At 43.6% G+C, this 21072-nt stretch overlaps 2 protein-coding genes across 3 annotated transcripts in view; both read left to right on the top strand.

Moving 5' to 3' along the window:
• LOC140323812 (uncharacterized) overlaps positions 1 to 7240 on the top strand; it is a 9022-nt gene extending 1782 nt beyond the window's left edge. The window contains exons 2-3 of one of the 2 annotated variants that reach the window (XM_072401187.1): positions 806 to 866; positions 3623 to 7240. In XM_072401187.1, the coding sequence (XP_072257288.1) occupies positions 3624 to 6239 (2616 nt within the window). In that variant the 5' untranslated portion in view covers positions 806 to 866; position 3623 and the 3' untranslated portion in view covers positions 6240 to 7240. Of the gene's footprint in view, positions 1 to 193; positions 867 to 3622 lie in introns of those variants that run through there. The other variant, XM_072401198.1, reaches the window with a different exon arrangement.
• Positions 7241 to 11648: 4408 nt separating this feature from the next.
• On the top strand, positions 11649 to 19315 carry DNAJB13 (DnaJ heat shock protein family (Hsp40) member B13). Its single transcript, XM_072427184.1, has 8 exons — positions 11649 to 12042; positions 12479 to 12582; positions 12989 to 13150; positions 13425 to 13582; positions 14567 to 14680; positions 15549 to 15662; positions 18189 to 18265; positions 19081 to 19315. The coding sequence occupies exons 1-8, from the start codon at positions 11975 to 11977 to the stop codon at positions 19241 to 19243; spliced, it is 960 nt and encodes a 319-aa protein (XP_072283285.1). The 5' UTR covers positions 11649 to 11974; the 3' UTR covers positions 19244 to 19315.
• Positions 19316 to 21072: the final 1757 nt, after the last annotated feature.

Raw genomic sequence — 21072 nt, forward strand, 5'->3', positions numbered from 1 at the left:
CTCTCTCTCTCTCTCCTCCCTGGGGCGCTCTCTCTCTCTCTCTCTCCTCCCTGGGGCGCTCTCTCTCTCTCTCTCCTCCCTGGGGCGCTCTCTCTTCCCTGGCGCGCTCTCTCTCTCTCTCCCCCCTAGCGCTATCTCTTTGTCTCTCTTCTCTTTCCTGTCTCTTGTCCCTCTGTCTCATCCCTTCCTCTTGCTGTCTCTTTCCTTTCTGTCTCTCTCCCCCTGCACTCTCTGCTGTCAGTCTCAGACTCCTCACACCTGAAATCCCAGTGAAAGGATTTTCACCCTCCCTTCAGATGAATGTTTCTGTGAATATGTGGAGTTGTTGGAAATCACCTGGGGGGTTGGTTATAGTTTTGCAGGAATTCTCTGATGATTTTCAGCCTGCTCTGTGAGGAGTTCTAGGATTTTCTTTCAGTAAAGTTGGGCAGTTTATAGAAGTTTATAGAAGTGACCCTCTCTGGGGGGAGCCAATCAGAGCAGTGGGGGTTAAATGTCTGTGTCCCCCTGGAGGGATTCCAGCACACTTCCTGCCCTGCTATAGGTTTCATATCCTTGCTGTGAGCTGAACTTCCTGTTTCTCTTCTTGTTATCCAGCCATAAATTCCTCATTCCAGGGCTGCTGTAAGGTTTGGTGACTCCCAAGGGGATTTCAGAGAAGGGGGAGGGGGAACAGGAAGTTTAGCCCAAAACAAAGGGAAATCATTCTGTATGGGGACACAGACATCACTCCAACAGCACACATCTGACTCTCAGAAGATTTGGAGACAATGATAAAATCCAAATGTTATTCTCTGTTATTTAGGTGTGGATGAAGTTTCATTGGCGCCCCCTTCTGGATACAAAACATCTTTACAGGCATACAAGTAAGTTTGTTTCTTTTTTTTTTCTTTAGTAAAGCAAAAATTGTTCAAAACTCAAAAAAAAAAAAAAAAAATCAGCCCTCACTTACATTACAATCTGATCTGTACAATCTTACAGCTTTGTCCTAACTGTTTATAAATTGTATGACTTGTTCGGGGCCCACACTACATAATTGTTCGTACATCTAAAACTCAAAACGAGTTACAATGGCCTTCCCTTATTACCGTATTTTTCGGACCATAAGACGCTCCGGACTATAAGACGCACCAGGTTTTCCGCACAAGGGAAAACAAGAAAAAAAAAATTGATTTGATTTCCCCTGAGATCCAGCGTGCGGCACTTGTGCCCGCCCACAAAGGCGGCGCCGATCGGCATTCATCAAATCAATCGGCGCTGCCTTCGTGGGCGGGCACAAGTGCCGCACGCTGGATCACAGAACAGGCAGAGATCGGCGCAGCCGGGGACCGGCGGGGACACAGGTAAGTAAAAAAATATGCCCCTGTACCTCTGCATTCGGACCATAAGACGCACCCTGATTTTCCCCCCACTTTAGGAGGAAAAACTGTAATAATGACATGACTATGGGAGGGACATTAGATTGTGAGCTCCTCTGAGGGACAGCTAGTCACATGACTATGGACTTTGTACAGCACTGCGTAATATGTTAGCGCTATATAAATACTGTGTAATAATAATTATAAATGGAGAGAATGCATTAATAAAACCAAAGCATAAAAGGAGGAGTATGGGCCCACCCCAGTGTTTAAAGACAATAACAACTCATTATTACAATTAGCACATTTTACTTTTTTAATGGGAGGACGTGGAAGGATAGGGAGTATTATTAATATTACACAGTATTTATATAGCGCCGACACATTACACAGTGTTGTACAAAGTCATGTCACTAACTGTCCCTCAAAGGAGCTCACAATCTAATGTCCTACTATAGTCATATGTCGTTAATGCAGCCTAAGAACAATTTAGGGTGGAATTACCCTAACTGCATGTTTTTGGAATGTGGGAGGAACCTGGAGGAAACCCACACAAACATGGGAGAACCTGCAAACTCCATGCAGATAGTGTCTTGGCTGGGATTTGAACCTGGGACCCAGCGCTGCAAAGAGTGCTAACCACTGAGCCACCGTGCTGCCATAGGGATGCAGGAAAGATTAAAGAAACAGTTTCACATCTAGATAAATAATTGATTATAGGATGACAGGAAGTAAAGGTAGATGATGATCACCAGATGGGGCATTGGAACGATAGCAGATATTATGTAGCGTGTGGCCAGAGAACTAATCACAATGGGACCCCCAGACTCTAAGATGGTACCATGGGCTTTGAGAGCTGATCTCGGAGATTTACACAATATTGACTACTGAGCCTGCAATGCCTTCAGTCCAGCAAGCTAATATGACTAAATGGGAGACCATTCTGGGCAGGGAACTCCCTCTGGAGCTGTGGCAGGTTATATGGCGTAAAGCTCATAGGAGTTCAGTATGTACGTTGTATAGGCATTGGTACTATACCCCAGACACGCTTCACTCCATATATCCGTCTTGCAGTAATAGTTGCTTGGAGGTGTGATTCCCAAGTGGGCACCCTGTTTCATATTTTTTGGAACTGTTCCAAGATAGTGCCTTACTGGAGTGGGGTGAATGCTTTGCTCATTAAAATACTGGAAATCGCTATTAGTTTAGATCCGGTGACCCATTTGCTGAATGTCCCCATTACCGACTTTTCTAAACCGAGGAAGGCTCTCTTGGCACATATTCTTACGGCAGCCCGATGCCTCATCTGGTACATTGAAAATCACCCCCTCCGCCCTCCATTGTGGAATCGAGGACACGTGTAGGGGATATTCGGCTGATGGAACATTTATTTGCTAGGCTCAAAACCAAACTGGAGAAATTAGAGGAAATTTGGGCCCCATGGGATCAAGCAACTGCTACCGGTATTGTATAGTTGCTCATCTGAACCTTAAATACGATTAGCTGTGCTAGTTTTTTCCCTAGTGAGATCTCGGACTTCTTCCTGTTCTTGTGTTTTCTTCTTTTTCCTTTCTTTCTTTTCCCTTTTTTTTTTTTTTATTTAATTTTGCAAAGGTGTTTATTTAAGAATGCTCATTTGTTTTATTTGATGTTAGATAAGTACTGATTGTGTATTGATATAATCGATACGAAGAGTTAGAATAACACAAGGGTATTTGTAATCTTGTTTTTGTTTCTGTGGTTTTGTATGTATTTCATGATGTTTATTTTCATGTTCTGACATCATTCTGTATTTTACGCCTACCTTTCTCCTGTTTTATTTATTTTTATTTTTTTGTGGCCCTGCTTTGTTGTATACTTGTATATGTTAAAAACTTTAATAAAAATGTACATTTAAATAAAAAAAAAAAAAGCTTTGATAATGACTTACAGCTCAGTGTTCAATACAGAAATATTTTTATGCCAGAAAATTGTAGGTGGGTGGCAGCCCCGGTATTGTGACCCAAGTCTTCAGTAACCACTCAAAAACAGCCAGGTGGTTACTGAAACGTATCGGGTGGTGCGCCCAGCTGTAGAAGGTTTGGAAGGAGCGTCTCTGGTAAAAACGGAGCAATAAAGTATTAAAAATATAATAAAGAAAAAAATGTTTTATTGTTTGTAATAAATATGGAAGTGCTGCAAAAAAAACCTGGAAGAAACGTTACAGATTTTGTAGGTTGAAATGGTTGAAAAAATCTAATCCTTATATTATTTTTTCTTCACAGTATGCCAGGTTGCTTCATAAAAGGATGCAGTTTCAGTTGGCGTCAGAAGGATCCTAAGATAACCCTGCATGTCTTCCCTCGGGATCCTGAAATGATAAGGAAATGGCTCCTTCAAATCTACCGTAAAGATGAAGGCCTAGAGGAGTTTGTAGAGAAAATTCAAACCAGCAAAAAAGGAGTTTACCGTATCTGTTCCAGACACTTCGCTGCTAATTGCTACGAAAAGAAAAGATTCGGAAAAGTATTCAGGAAAGATGCCATACCCACCATCTTCCCTTGGGTGGAACCGTACCCTTTGGAGGAGCAGCGCGTGGATCACCCTTATGCCAAAAAGAGAAAACTTGACAAGGAGGAGCCGGAGGAATATGAGGACGCGCCAGCTGAAGAGACGACGGAACAGCCAGCACCTTCTGCGTCAACCTCTGTGCTGACACCGAAGGAGTTTGTGATGTCACAATTTGCAAGTAAAATTTTAACTCGCACCTTTCCTGAATTTCCGCCATCACAGAACAACGTGACTGAAGAGGTTACCAGTTCCACGTCATCCTGCCCCAGCGTGCAAGAAGTAGGGTATTACGGTCTTCCCCCTCCTCCAAGACAAAAGCGATATTACCGACCGAGGGCCCGCCGAACTGTTGGTACAATGACGCGACGTTATCCAGGAATGTCGCACAAATCCATACAGATCGACAGGCCGATAGGGATGAAAGATAAGTCTGCGCAAATATTTCGAAGGCCCCCTCACAGGTCTATTGCTCTTCAATGCAACCTCGCCAAACTTCCTGCTCTAACTCACGCCGGAAAGCCACAGTTGACAAAACCAGTCATTGAAAAACTTGACGATCTTTACACAAACCCCTCTACGGCCTCATTTGCAGACTTTGTTGAAACGTCCATGATCGTGCAAGTTATAGAGGAGGAGGAGGAGCCAGCGTCTCCTGGAGTGTCCTCTATTGAGAGCTCTGAGGACACAGCGTCTGACATGGAACCTGAGGAAACTTCTATTCTTGACTTAGATGAAACCCATAGCCCTTGTGTGGAGGTGGAGGAGGAATGTAGTCAGGAAATAAATGAAAATATTCGAATGGATCCCAAAGATGCTGACATTTCTCCTATTTTCTTACCTGAGAACCAAGATCTGGAGGACCACGTCAAAGAGAGAAAATTTATCGTCTTTGAATCCTGTTTAAATAAATTACTGCGGTGCTGCAAATGTTTAGGGCTGGCAAACTGCACTGGTAACATAGCAAAACTGAAAAAATATCGTATTGGCTCAGCTGTTTTAGTGACCGCCATCTGCTCCCTGAAGCATGAATTTCACTTGTGGACCAGCCAGCCCATGATTGGCCGAATGCCTGTTGGAAATCTTCTTATATCTTCCAGCGCTTTATGTAGCGGAAACAATTTTTTAAAAGTAGATTGTTTTTTCCGCCTGGCAGGAATTCTTGGAATCTCGCAGCTTACTCATAACAGTAACCAAAACCTTTACTTATTTCCTACGATTGATCACCATTGGAAGCTGGAGAAAAAAAAAATCATTAGAGACCTACAAAGCAAACCCATAGCACTAGTGAGTGATGGGCAGAGCAAAGTATACGCTTCCCGTGCCAAATGCTGCACCTACAACTTCTTGGAATACCACACCAAAAAATTGATTGAATTTCAGGTGGAGGCATCAGAACCTCCCGACGTTTTAAAAAGCCTCGAGAAAAAGACATTCCGAGCGGCCCTTGACCGGCTAATCAAGGAAAAATTAAATGTCCGCGTGATCTGCACAGACAGACATGCAGGATTAAAAAAGTTGTTAAAGAAACACTACAGTCCAATAAAACACCAATATGATGTTTGGCATGTTGCCAACTCTGTGGGCAATAAGATGACAGAGGCCAGCAGAAAGCATGAATGTAGTCAACTGGCAAGGTGGATTGGGCCTGCCAAAAGCCATTTGTGGTGGTCAGTCAGAACCTGTAACCATAATCCGAAATTACTAAAAGAGAAATGGATTTCTTTCGCACACCATGCAGCGAACCAACACCAATGGGAAGGGTCAATTCTATTTGATTCTTGCCATCACAAAGAGGAAGAAGAAGAGGATGACATCGAATGGCTGCAGGCAGGATCAGAAGCCCACCTCCAATTAAAAGACATTGTGCTGGAGGAAAATCTGCTGCAGGACCTTAATCACATCTCCAATTTTTGCCATGCCGAGGAACTTGAAGTGCTTCATAGTATCACCCAAAAATATCACGTCAAACGAACTCGTTATTCCCTTGACGGCATGGTGGCCCGTTCACAGCTAGCTGCTCTGGATTATAATCAGAACATTGGCCGGATTCAGGACATGATAAACAATGCAGCATTATATGATGATGAGGGGGGTTGGTGTACAAATGGCAAAGCCAAAAAAGATTGGGTGGAGTGCAAAATTTACAACCCCGCCAGCCAAGACTTTATGAAGGATATCATAGCCGACGTTCTGTTGTTTGCCGACGGAAAGAAAAATTTCAGTTGGGTATCCCAACGTTCAGAGGTCTCTAGGAAGATCACTGCTATTCAGAGTCCGGCCAGGTCGGAAATGTTGAATACATTTATTTATCGAGTTCCCCAGTTAGTGTAATTGATGTGCCTGTGCTGGGGAATAAGGCAGACTAAACTAGTTCATTAGTCAAATTAATTCTCTTGTAACACTTTATTTTTTTTATTTTTAACTTTTTATTGTTTTGTTGTCCCTCTTTTTTTTCTTGTAGCCACTGAAAGTGAACCTCCTTTTGTGGTCAATGAGCTTGGACTCTTTTAATTATTATTATCTTGCATTTATATAGTGCCAACATTACGCAGAGCTGTACAAAGTCCAAAGTCATGTGACTAGCTGTCCCTCAAAGGGGCTCACAATCTAATGTCCCTACCATAGTCATATGGCTTTAATACATTCAAAGGCCAATTTGAGGAAAGCCAATTAACCTAACTGCATGTTTTTGGAATGTGGAAGGAAACTGGAGTACCCGGAGGAAACTCACACGAACACGGGGAGAACCTGCAAACTCCATGCAGATAGTGCCATGGCTGAGATTCAAACCTTGGACCTAGCGCTGCAACGGTCAGAGTGCTAACAATTGAGCCACCGTGCTGCCCTATACGGAAAACTAATAAGGAGGTGTTCTGTAGTTGCTTGTAAAGACTGTAATAAAGACATTTAACTATGGTAGGAATATTAGATTGTGAGCCCCTTTCAGGGATAGCTAGTGACGTGACTATGGACTTTGTACAGCGCTGCGTAATAGGTTGGCGCTATATAAATACTGTGTAATAATGAGAGGTGGAGGAGGTCTGCAGCCAGCAGAAAACGTGAAATGGTGAAGGACTGACAACTCCTCAGGAAGTTTGGAACTTATGATATTTCTGGCCGATCAACAGTTATGATTTAGGGAACATTTTTAAAGAGACAAAACTGGCCAAATATTTCTGATATGCACAACATTCATTTCTTTTTTTGTTCAAATGTTTTTGTATAAAGATGCATGTTGACCATGATGAAAATCCTGTTTAAGTAACATATGTTATATTATGAATTTATATTGCTAGTTTGCTATAAAACAACTACAAACAAATCTTTCAGCTTACTTTATTTCCTGGTCATTCATAGTGCACATTCACGGTAATGCAGCAGCTTTCCACCTTGTCCCCAGTACCTAAATATAACACAGTATTGAATTGTAACTCCTGTAGCCTGATACATGTTGAATTGCCAGATTCTTACCAATACATAGCCATAAATGTAGCTGGTGCTTTGTCCACTTGAAGGAAACATTTCAATTGGATGCACAGATAGTTTCTTTTCAGAGCCAGTGTTGAAGGCTCATACATGCCCTATGTTTCTCAGCCAGGGTTCCTCCAGAGGTTGCTGGGGGTTCCTTGAGCAATGAGCAGTTGCACCTCTTAGGTCAGTTGCGCTGACACCAATGATCTTTTTGGCTATCTGTAAGGGTGACATTCTTACCAATGGCCAGCAATGTGATAGGACTTCTTCCCAATGATCACCACACTAATATACTGTGATCTGTGGATATAGTAATTATAAAATAGGTTCCCTGAAGATCTGAAAGTTATTTTAGGGGGTTCCCCATGATAAAAGGTTTTAAAAACACTGCCTTGTACTATGCTCAGTGCTGATGATCACTCCATGCTTAAACAAACATGAATGCACAATGACAGTAGAGGGCAGCGGATAGCTCATCCTGATAGATGATAACATACTTCCCATTGACCACCATGCTAATATACTGTGAGCTGTGAATATAGGAATTATGGAAGGGGTTCCATGAAGATCTGAAAGGGTTCCTCCATGTTAAAAGGTTGAGAAATGCTGCTTAATACTGTGTGTGCACCTAGTGTTCCATTTGCAGGCAATTGCCTTGAGTCACCTAAAAAGGTCTTGACTCCCCTTCCCTGGTTTCTGACCAAACATACAAAACAGTTACTCTCTTCTGATATAAGCTGACGCGTTTCTCCTGTTGCTAAACCTTCTTATTTAAAACCAACACTTGCCTGCTGCTGGTCTTCTTACCTTCTGGTGACAATTGCATGAAAGAAGGGAAGGGTTCTAGCACCATGCTAAATTCATGCTATCAACAACCTATGAGATCCTTTTGCTATGGAAACATTTTCCTAACAAGCGCATGGAGTATATTGTTTCAATTTTTTTTTTTTTGTTAGCAAAGTGGACCTTCCACTGAACAGGCCCATACACATATCAATTACTATGTGTAAATAGAAAATGTACCTTGTACTTAATGTGCAGCTTCTAGGTAAGGAAGGCGTCCCTGGCCTTATGGGCAGTATGGTAATCAGGCACTCTTTGCTTCTGGAGGAAAAGAAGTTTAATCTCCAGATAAGGAAGGGATTCTTCACTGTAAGGTCTGTGAAAATTTGGAATCGGCTCCCTCAGGAAGTAGTTTTAGCAAGTTCTATAGCTTTAAGAAAAATCTGGTTTCTAGAAGCACAGAATATAACTGGGAATTAAAGCTTTAAAGTAAAAATAACAGTGCTGATCCAGGGAACATCCGATTGCCTCATGGAATCAGGAAGGATTTTTTTCCCCTGTTGGAGCAAATTGTACCGGGGTTTTTTGTGTTGCCTTCCTCTGAACCAACTATGTCCATAGGGTTTTATATCTGGGAGATGTTTATTTCCCTTGTGGCTGAACTTGATGGACTTAGGTCTTTTCGAACTATGTAACAGCAGGCAAAATCTCAAGAGAAGAAACTACCTTTCTTGCTTAGTGTTCCAAAAGACCTAACCTGTCACAACTGTGACATGATGCCCAGCGATGTGGAGTTGGGGGTAAGGTAAGTATAAATGTTTTTCTTTTTAAAGGTTTGTTTTTTTTTGTAGAAAAAGGAGAAGACTCATCTGGCACAGGCAGGCATTTCATTTTAATTTGCAGAACAGAAGAAAACGTTCTCTACTTCTCAGGATGCCATTTATACTTGTGTTTTAAACTAAGCAAAATAATTATCCAAATGGAAGACTATCGGCTCAAAGTGTTTGCTTGAGATGATTCACCTCCTAATATCAATGTTCTGTATTACAAATGTAGAGTGGCTGGGACAGAAGCCATTCATACCTCTGTATTTTCCAGCCATGTTCTACATGTTCTCTCTGATGGCTTGTTCCTGCAGACCACATAGGAAGAACCTGGCACCCCTGGAGTTAGAGGAAAATAAAAGTCACATTAAGAATGAATAAAGGGGAGCAAGCCCAGAATCATACATTTTATTTCAATGTTTTTTTTCCTCTTTGAAAATGTATTCATGCAATCAGTCTGTGTTGAGGCTTCTGTTAGTTTCCACCATTTGAGAGGGCTGCAGATTGGACAGAATGTCATCTTCCTGCCTATAATAGAACTCTTATCGTGCATACCAGACTTAACATTGGTAAAAAATGGTGATATCTCTAGTAGAGAACATGGGGCATTGAGATATCTGCAGGACATTGGGTTAGAACCAGCAATCCCAGTACCCCTAATGTTATTTCTGTGTGGGCAAGTGTGATTAGTTGAGTGCATGCAGTCCCATAATCCACAAATGCTGTACTGTTCTCATATTTAGGGCTGTTTTTACAACCTGGTCCTTTACCCCCACCCTAGCTACCTTTTCCAGTGCCCTGATGATGCAGCTGTGAAGTATGATCTGGGAGTTCTATAACATGTCATTGCAAAATCCACAGGTGGGTATGGAAATTATTTTATTCTTTCCTGTGCTTCTCTGGAAATGGGTGGAGAAAATGGTCTTTTCCTATACAGGGAAGCATGTGGGAGATCAAAATGATGTCCTTAACTCAAGGCGGTGTCCTAGGGTAGTGGTCCCCAACCTGCGGACCGGCGCTGGTCTAGGGCTGGTGAGTTGGGGGCTACAAATGACAGCCGGTACCACTGTCGGAGGCCCTCCTTATACTTTTCTAAAGCAGGCAGTGTGACAGCAGGAATGCAACCAGTGGGAGCGTGGGTGGCTCTTCTCACACTGGAGAATGGCAGAGCAATGTATGTAAGGCTTACACTTCCCTTCCATTCCCAGCAGCTCTGACACCTGAAAGCACACCGGCTCTCTTACACTACTCTGCTATTCTCAGCTAGTGTGCTGACAGGAGGCCGAGCTGCTGAGAATAGGAGAGTAGTGTAAGCTGTACACATACCTGGCTGCGGCAACATTTTATTCTATGTTACTGGGCCCTGTAGTCAGAAAGGTTTGGGAGCACTGACCTAGAGGACTAGCCTATGGTGTTCATGCCTAGAAAGCGCCTTTGTTGCAGCCACCAACCCCCCAAGAAGATTAGTTTCTGCTAACTGTCGGTACAAGTGCTAGGCGTGAAGAAGTATGCACAGTAAATCGGTCACTGTTATCCTCACTGGTACTACACTGTATGAAGCTGCAAGGTGCAGAATGCCTATGTGCCTTTCCCATGGTCCTGGTAGAATTCCAAGCATATAATTGTGAGCCCATAGAGGCATAGTTAGTTATATGATAATGGGCCTTGTAAAGAGCTGTGTAATATGTTGCCGCTATATAGATACTGGATAATAACACTGATATCCCCATTCAGTGTAAAAGGATTGGTCCATGCATGGCATTGTATAGATGTCTATTGACAAGTTTTTACATCTGTCCTGCACCCACAGCTGCCAGGCAGATTTGATTATTGGTGTTCAGTAGGATCACCTGGACGTCCATGTGCAGTACAATCTGGGGGGTTGGCTTGTATTTATCTGTACAATCAAGAAGTGTTAATGAGAATAAAATTCCCAACGCCAGGACTTCTGATAAGAGACTGGAAGTTAGAATAAATGCTGCTCCAGAGAGAAGGCAAGGACATTTGGTAAAGGTAAAATTTTTACAACAGGTTTCTTTTTTAAATCTAAATTCATTCACAAAAGTGTTATGTATACTCCTTGTTGTTATTAATATTATTACTAAACTTTGCCCCGAAGAGCTTACAATCCACAAGGTGGGAAAGTATCACACACGAGGAGTGCTGGGAAGTAGTGAGGGTTTGTTCTACCCAGAAATTCTTTCAATTCAACCGCATGCTAGGAATCAGTAACCAGGTGCTCAAAAAGTAGATGGGGCAACACATGGCACTTTTGGCGTTCCCAGTTGTTGATACCATAGCCACCTTGTACCCCCTCTAAATGTGGCTGCTTTTCACTGCCCCGCCCTCTTTACTCTGTTCCAACTTTGTAATGCCCATCGCCTTAGTATGAAGCCTTTTTTCCATCATCTTTGTATTGTGACCCAACTTTCTAGTGTCCTGTGTTTTGTAAACAGTGTAGGGGTGTGATAGTGTAACACTGGGGGTCCCAGGGCAATGACACACTGACACAGGGGTCCCAGAACCACAATATGCTGATGCTGGGGGTCCCAGAGTAATGATGCATCTACTCTATCTCCCAGAACCACAAAACGCTGCCCTTGGGGTTCCCAGAACAAAAATTCACTAGCAGACCTTATATTTTTACTTACTGAAAAATATAGTGACAAGCACTGACATGTTTTTATTTCAGCACTGTAATACACTGACAGGTTTGATTCCAGCACTGTGATACCCAAACAGGTTTTATTGGAGCACTGTGATACACTGACAGGTTTTATTGCAGCATCTCTCACTAGTGCCTATGGCCACTCTCACTAGAGGCGCCTTGTGTTCTACTGACACCTTCAGGCAGATGGTGGAAGTGCTGAAGGATCGCATACATATTACAGCTCCTCCCCTTGTCCCGGCCCAGGTCGCCATGGTAACGACAGAGCGTTCTTCCCGGCGTGCAGTGCGGGCGTCCCTGGTAACTCGGTGAGCACAGACATGGGGCAGGATTACTATTCGCTGCTGGAGATTCCCCGCAGTGCCACCGACACCGACATCAAGAGGGCGTAAGTGTTATCTGATCTTACTACCATATATAATACCCAGGCACCCCAACATGCTAGATACCCTGGGGGTGCAGCCTGAGATATTTACCCCCAGTCACCCCAATTGGTGATACAGCCTGAGGGGGCAACCTAAAAAATCTTCCCTTCATGTAATACAGCCAAGGGGTGAAAACTTTCCACACATCACTACAGTATATGTCAGAGGTATAAAAATGTATATTGATAGTGTGTGCCTGTGGGGGACATTAGAGTGTCAGCTCCTCTATACAGAGACTGATGGGACTGGCTCAGTGTTCTCTGTACAGCCCTCCGGTATATGTCAGAGCTATATAAATGTATAATAATAGTGGGGGTCATTAGCGTGTCAGCTCTCTAATGCAGTGTACATTTCTATGGAATATGTTGGTGCTTTATATCTGTGTTTTCTATTATCCAGGTACAGGAAGTTGGCACTGAAATATCACCCGCTAAAAAATAAGGAGCCATCGGCCCCACACCGGTTCAAGCAGATCGCTGAGGCGTACGATGTTCTGAGTGACTGTAAGTTGCCGGGGTCACCATATTCGCAATTTTTAATAATGTTTTGTGATCAAAGCGACCCTGTCATTAATATAAAATGGCCGGCCATGGTCAGTGGAGTGCTGCCGGGGTTAGAAAAGATGCCCATGGAGGAGTATTTGGGGGAAGATCCATCAGCACTTTAAAATATAACTCCCAGCAAGGAGCTGATTGCGCAGACTTAATATATTTTAATTGTCCATCCAGTCCTGATTTACACAGCTCTGCTAGACAGCACGTCTCCATTTGGCAGGTTCCTGGCTCTTCACGCATGTTGTGCCCATTATGAGGGGTTCCCCCGTGCTGAGTTCCTGGCTCTGCACACCGCATGCAAGATCCTATAGGATATCAGGTTCTGACCCATAACGATTGTGGTTTTGCCCCGCAGTGAAGAAGAAGGCCACCTATGACAAATTTGGAGAGGAAGGTCTGAAGGGCGGAATCCCAACCGAATTTGGAGGTAAAGAGGCCTGGACCTCCGGTTACGTTTATCATGGGAATCCAGAGAAGACGTTCAAGGAATTCTTTGGAGGAGATAATCCATTCGCAGGTGAGAGGTGATCAGATGTCTGAGCTGGGATTTCTCTTCCTGACCTGGTGACAACCGATAAACTTTAGACTTCCTGTCATTTTCATTGGAGAAAGTAGTCACTAGGACATAGGGAGAGGGGAGATCTTCCCAGTGTGAACACAGACAGAAGTGATTGAGATTTATCAGGAAATGTGGAATATCCAGCTTGTCCATCCTGACTACATTAGGGCCAGCGGCTTTCTATTTGTACCGTCCAATCATTTTCTTGTACTTTTTATTGTTCCCCTAAAAGACTTCTTCTCACGGGATGGCTCGGAGGTGAACACGGGGTTCGGAGGGCTGCGAGGACGAGGGGCGAAGAAGCAAGACCCGCCCATTGAGAGGGATCTCTACCTTTCATTGGAGGATTTGTATTTTGGCTGCACAAAGAAGATTAAAATCTCACGCAGGGTAAGAGAGGGGACTTACAAAGAGATTCCAGGGAATTTGGGGTCCGAGAGGGATCATTTCTGCCCTCACTACCTCTACAAATGAACACGCAGGGAGTGTACCCATCTGGGATGCAACCTGTGCTGGGTTTCTGGCTCTGTACACCTGCTGGGCCCATTATGAGGGTCCCCCACCATCTCTATGCTGGGTTCCTGGATCTGTACACCTGGTGCGCCCATTATGAGGGTCCCCCACTATTCCTGTGCTAGGTTTCTGGCTCTGTACACCTGCTGGGCCCATTATGAGGTCCCCCACCATCCCTATGCTGGGTTCCTGGTCCTGTACACCTGCTGGGCCCATTATGAGGGTCCCCCAACATTCCTGTGCTGGGATTCTGGCTCTGTACACCTGCTGGGCCCATTATGAGGTCCCCCACCATCCCTGTGCTGGGTTCCTGGATCTGTACACCTGGTGCGCCCATTATGAGTGTCCTCCACCATTCCTGTGTTGGGTTTCTGACTCTATACACCTGCTGGGCCCATTATGAGGGTCCTCCACCATTCCTGTGCTGGGTTTCTGGCTCTGTACACCTGCTGCACCCATTATTAGGGTCCCCCACCATCCCTGTGCTGGAATTCTGGCTCTGTACACCTGCTGGGCCCATTATGAAGTTCCCCACCATCCCTGGGCTGGGATTCTGGCTCTGTACACCTGCTGGGCCCATTATGAGGGTCCTCCACCATCCCTGTGCTGCGTTCCTGGGTCTGCACACCTCCTTATATTTCATTAATGTTCCATAAAATGTAATGGAAGTAGCTGGGACACATAAAGGTGGGCAGGAACACCTAAACTCCCAGGTGGTCAGAAGCAGAGGTTAGATTTTTTTTAATCTCCAGCTGTACCTGAGAACTCACCTGTAGGTGGACTGACCCTTTATTACAGCCCTGTCCTATATATGTGTGCTGCGTACTGACTCTCTGTCTGATCCCTTCCTCTCCCCTGCAGGTGATGAATGAAGATGGCCACACATCAAGCATACGGGATAAAATTCTCTCCATCGATGTCGAGTCTGGCTGGAAAGCTGGAACCAAGATCACCTTCCCCAATGAGGGGGATCAGGTGAGGGACACTTAATGTACCCAACATTTTCCACTGCACACTGATGGCTCCAAGTGCCCCTCATAAGGAAGATTTAGGGATTCTAACAGGTGTTTGTGAAAATCAGCCTAATTTACAGAGGAATCATTTATAAATAAGTGTGCTACAGATGTCCAAAAAATGCAAATACACAGGGAGTTTGTAATACTGCTCTGCACCTCCCTCAAATTTGCTGGCAACTCCTGGCTGTAAAAATGACAGCAGGGAAATGCTGTAGAAGTTACTCCTGTTGGTTTATAAAGAGATCAATGCAAAGTACCTTTTGTATTGTATTCTTTTGTATCTACTTTGTTTTATTCATCTGTAGTCATCTGAGTGATGAGCTTCCGCGTGCATGATACACTTAAGCTAAGCTCACACTGGCAATGGGATCAAACATTCTTGTTCAGCTTTTGGCGACTGACACCTTGCCAACTGCCTGGCACCCACATCACTAAAATTCTCCCCTGAGAATTCTACAGTGGGTGGCAGTAAGCAGTACTGAACCACTTAGTTCTGCCATTGTCCCACCAACTCCCATCAAAGCGAATTGGAGTTGTTGGGAAGCAATTTATGCATGCAGCTTTGACAGATTGCAGCATGGTTCCCATATACAACAAGCTGTTTTTTGCCACATGATTACTGGTAAAAGTTATGTATTTTTATACTAACACTGGTAAAAAAAAAAAAAAAAAAAAAAAGAAAAAGAAAAATTGTGTTTTTTAACAAGCATTTAGTGATAGTGTAATACTTCCTGTGGTCAATAGGGGGCGTCTGTTAGATCTGAAATGACATTATAATAGTAATGATGATGTTAAACTCATTGTATTCCATCCATTTAATATTTCAGGGCCCGAACATTATCCCAGCAGACATCATCTTCATAGTTAAAGAGAAGCCTCACCCACGGTTTGCCCGACAAGGAGACAATTTGATCTTTACAGCGCACATCGAACTTGTGAAGGTAAAGATTGTGCCACTTATCAACAGGAATAATAGACATTTGTATTAAAGAGAGAAAACATTAAAAAACCCAGATCATTGTCCATCATAGGAAGTGTTTAAATCTGCCCTCCACCCTTCCCTTTTATTAAATCTGCCCCCTGCCTCCCTTTTATTAAATCTGCCCTCCACCCTTCCCTTTTATTAAATCTGCCCTTCCCTTTTATTAAATCTGCCCCCTGCCTCCCTTTTATTAAATCTGCCCTCCACCCTTCCCTTTTATTAAATCTGCCCCCTGCCTCCCTTTTAATAAATCTGCCCTCCAGCTTCCCTTTTAATAAATCTGCCCTCCAGCCTCACTGCAGTATTGGACAATTGTATTGGCTCCTCTCCCTGACTGAAATTGCTTTTCTGATTTCACTGCACACTATGAGTTTTATCACAACATACATTAGATGCTGCAGCAAGCCAGATAGAGCCTGCCTCATTGCCTGGGTGGAGGACATCCAGCATATCTAGTCCTGCCCCTTTCATTCATTGGAATTCAGTTCTGTCAATCATGGAGGCTCAGCATAACATGTCAATGTTACCTAGACCAGTCTGCATGTACATGATCCTTCCTTGGTACATCCAGGCCTCCATACTGACCCCTCCCCATTAAGGCTTTTTAATATCTGTATAACAGCTCCCAAATGCCAGCCAACTGCTTACTTGGGATCTTGAGAAGAGTGCTGGGGCAAGGTGCTTTAATGGTTTTAGAAAGCCTTATATAGAACCCTTCTGGCTCCTCTCACCAGCCATGATCTGCCTGCCTTCTATAGGGAAGCACTGAGACCTCATAGTGACATAACTGGACCTAGGATAAGATAGAATGTGTAATGAGACCAGAAAGGTTTTATTTACTATTTAGTGAACAGTGCTGCGTAATATAATGGTGCTATATAAATCCTATTAATAATAATATTTATTAATAATAATAATATTAATAATAATTTACTAAATGTTATTACTATGTGGATGAAGGGGAGGGGCAGTGAAAGCCAAACTTAAGCAGAATAAACTTCAGCTTCAAATACCATCCAATGCATTTTAGGAGCTCCGAACCCAAGGACCAGGCTGGAAAAGAAGGTCTGCAAAAATAGGTTTTAGAATCCTGGAGTAATCATATTTCCATAATTCTAAATAATACCAGAATTGGTTGTCATACTGGACTTCTGGATGTACAGCAGCTTTTACAGTGAGGGTTGGCTCTAGGGACCAATCAAGTGTTTTGCTTGCACATGTGCTTACAGGTAACATGCAGACAAGAGGAGAGCAGAGGGAAGACCCATCAGGTTGATTCTGATCTTTCATTGTCCAGGCTGAGAGGGCGGGGCAGTAACAACACTGGGAACCAATGGCATGCCACTATAGCTCCTTTTCTTCCTCCTGCAGTGGGCGGATCTTTGAATGCTGCAGCTCCCTGCCCATAGAGGGAGTCCTGGTCAGGGCAATAATACAGCTGGACTTTAGCACTGCAAAGCCAAAGAAGCAGAACTGATCACTGCCAGTAAATACAAAAATAGCTTCTTAGAAGCCCAGCGAATTGAATGTATGTGTGTGAAAAATTAGGAGATCAGGGAATCAGATCAGCTGGAATGGGTGATTGAGGGAAAAAAGTGTGAAAAATGTGGAATGTCATAAAATGAGAACACAGGGCATTGCTGGCAGGGACAATATGCTCATTTAGGATGGACTGGAGAGGATGACACAGAAGGAACCAGAGAAAGTCTCTTGGGTGTTTCATTGAAATTATGCAGGGGGTGGACCCCGTGCAGGAATGTCCCTACCCCAGTTGGCTTTTTTTTAAAGCTGAATCTTTTATCGGCCCTGATTTCTCCTTTTTACCTCAACATAATAATGAAACCAATAAAAAACCTTTTGTCTTCATTGCATTTCTTGTTTTAGATCGAGAATATCATCACAAGGTCTCTGTGCTTCTCCCTGCAAGCAGACAGATCATGGCAATCCCCGCCCCCAACCTCAGTACACCTATCAGGAGCCCCTCAACCCAGATATAAACAGTGGGCTGGCTCTTGGGAGGAGTTTTGCAAATATCAATGTCTTATTGGATCAATCTGGTGCAATGGGCTGTCCTAGGCAGAATCATTTGCATACAGATGTCACCATTGCAATCCGAACAATAAAAAGAGGCGGGGTCAGGGACACTTTAACTTAGGAGGGAGGGGCTTGATGATACTGAATGTCCTCCACCTAGAAAGTAAGGCGGGCTCTATTTGACTTGCCTCAGCTTCTAATGCACATTATGAGAAATCAAGTAGGCAATTTCGGTCCAGGAGCTCAGAGGAGGATGGTGGCAGCCGCTCATAATGGGCACAGAAGGGGTATAGACCCAGGCACTCAACAAAGGGATGGCAGGAGCCCCTCATAATGGGCACAACAGGTGAACCCTGTAGAAACCTTTAACATAAGATCTCAGCACCCTTCATCCAGCAGGGGGCATTATATTACAGTGATAATTGCAGTCATCTCTCCTGTTGTATTTCAGGCTCTGACCGGCTGTACCGTGGAAGTGGAAACATTAGACGAGAGAATATTGAACATCCCCATAAATGACATTGTGCAGTAAGTATTTACATCTTGTGCAGGGTCACCCTGACACGTGTTGTCACTCCTACTAAGGAAAATGAATCCTGAACTGGCTGAAAACTACAGTGCTGCCACCTACAAGTATCTTTAATAATCCTCTAATTATTCTCAGGGTCCCTAGGGGCCCCGCATATTCAGATTAAAGTAAACCTGTTATGTTTTGCAGGATGTGTTCAATATTAATATTTTATTAATAATAAACAGTACTTATACAGCGCCAACATATTACATAGCGCTGCACAATAAATAGGGGTTGCAAATGAAAGACAGATACAGACAGTGACACTGGGGGACCCAAGCTCCTCCGATGACTTACTAATGACTTCCTCACTCATAACCTCCTCAAACGCAAGGATACAAGACTTTTCCAGAGCGCCCCTACTCTCTGGAATGGTCCTATTCTGCTTGCTTCTACGTTCTGCTCATTTAAAAGGAGCTCCCACAGCTTTTCATACTCACTTACCTACTCATGAGTGGCCCCAGAGAGATGAGATCTCCTCATGGGAATGAATTAGGCCATGCCTTGCTTGAGCAGGATGAGGAGGACCCAGTGGGGACCTGTTCATACTTTATGGATTGTACTAAGATTCATGTCAACAGCCAGCAAGTCCCCAGGTATGGCGGGCAGGCAGCAGTGACGGTGGTTGGAGGTTGGCTGTACAGGGGGTGGAGGGAGAATGTTGACATTTACAAATCTGGTTCAGGCTTTTTGCAATGCGTTTGTGTTTTTTAATACAGAAATTTCCTTGTTTTCATTGATTTTTAATCCTGAAAATATCTTTCTTCTACAGCCCCAAATACAGCAAGCTGGTTCCTGGGGAAGGCATGAGGCTGCTCGGTGACCCCAGTCTAAAGGGAGACCTCATCATTCAGTTTGATATTCAGTTTCCAGAGCACCTGACACCACAGAAAAAGCAGCTCCTGCGCAAAGCCCTCGCGTCCTCCCCCTCCTGACACCACCGATTTGTATTATTTCAATGTTTTATCAATGAACAATAAAATATTAGAAGAATGAAGGTCAGCGGATCACTACGTCCGTTCTGGTCATCTCTCATATTAGGAGTAATAATGTAATTATCCGCTTCATAACATTGAAAGGCGATGGTTACTGAATTTGGGAAGTAAGGGGGTAATGAATTGGTTGATCCAAAAGTGATATTTAGGTTATAGGAGAATCCTGATGAGTCAGTGTATTCTATGCTCCGATAATGAGATCCTCAAATATGTTCTTTCACATTTTAGTGTTTGGGCCATTCCTGTCTAAGCTGCTCCCATTACATTCTCTATAGCATAAAAGCCAGCAGGGAAGGTCAGAATCCCCTAATATAAACCCTTCATGAAGGGCCCAGCAGGTGTACCAACTTGGGGAACTTGTTGTTCCTAACAAACATAACAACTTGTCTGACAGGTGCACTTTAAGCCTATGGCAGAAACTTATAATAAAACTATTTGTGTAGCAGGTGGAGGGAAGCTGGACTTTGGATCAATAAGGAACAAGCTGTTTTCATCCAGGAAGATACAGAATATAGTTTTATTGCTGTATAGCACCACAAAGGTCATTTAGATGTTTTGCACAACCCCTTAGGCTTTGATAAATTCTGTTGTAAACAACCGTAGAGGAAATCCAGCAATCCAGAGCATACTTACCTATTAGTATTACTGTGAGGGTGTCCTGCACCCTCCTTTAAGTGCTCATCTGCTTTTAGTGCAGTTTCATCATTTGCAATGCAACACTTATGTCCAAATTTCAGGCAAATGGTTTGACAAATAGAATGCATAGAAGAGAACTGTTTTACAGGTCTAAAGAACTTTTTCTAATCAGTCTGGTGGTCTGATTTCCTACTCGCGAGGTAAAGTTTATCCATCCAGACTCCAAAAAAATGTAATCATAGCTTATTCATACTTTGGTGACTTTATTACCCTTTTCATCTTTTTTTTTTTAACTGGTGATCCCTCCAGTAATGCACTTCATATGCTAGGGTGATACAAAAAGTTATGAGTTGTATTATCAACCCAGAACAGAACACCTCTGAGGTTCTGTAATCCTTACATGTCTGCAGCTTGCAAGGTTTCTATTAGGATCAATGGGTATTTTGCACAGAACACTTTTACTGGATTAGTTAAGCCAAAAGAACAAAAAAAAAAAAAAGAAAAGTTTGGGGCAGAACTGTGGCTCTTAGCACTTTGGCCTTTGCAGCACTGGGTCCTAGGTTTGAATAGCAACCAGGACACTATCTACATGGAGATTGCAGGTTCACCCTGTGTCTGTATGGGTTTCCTCCGCGTACTCCCATTTCCTCCCACATTCCAAAAACATGCAGTTAGGTATATGGCTTCCCGCCAAAAAAAAAGGGGTTTGCCAGAGGGGTTGGGTTGATGGTAGAGTGGGTGGGGTTATGCCATCATGACACCCCTGAATGTGATGCCATAACCCTGGCCACTCTCCCATGGCAGATCTGAGCCTGCAATGCGAGAGTGGGAGAGTTGGGTCACTGCACACAACCCGCACACTCTCCTATCGCAAGAGCCACGGACCACCCAAAGGGCCAGATAAACATCCCAATTGGGCTGTATACAGGCGCAGTTTGCCCATGCCTGCCTTAGACTGTAGTAATGACATATGACTATGGTAGGGACATAAGATTGTGAGCGCCTTTGAGTTACAGCTAGTGACACAATTATGGACTTTGTACAGTGTTGTGTATATGTCGGTGCTATATAAATACTGTGTAATAAATTTTTAAGCTGGGAGGCTCCACTGGGCAGCATATGTATACAGATCT

The sequence above is a fragment of the Pyxicephalus adspersus genome, chromosome 1 (assembly GCF_032062135.1).
Source record: "Pyxicephalus adspersus chromosome 1, UCB_Pads_2.0, whole genome shotgun sequence".
NCBI lineage: Eukaryota > Metazoa > Chordata > Amphibia > Anura > Pyxicephalidae > Pyxicephalus > Pyxicephalus adspersus.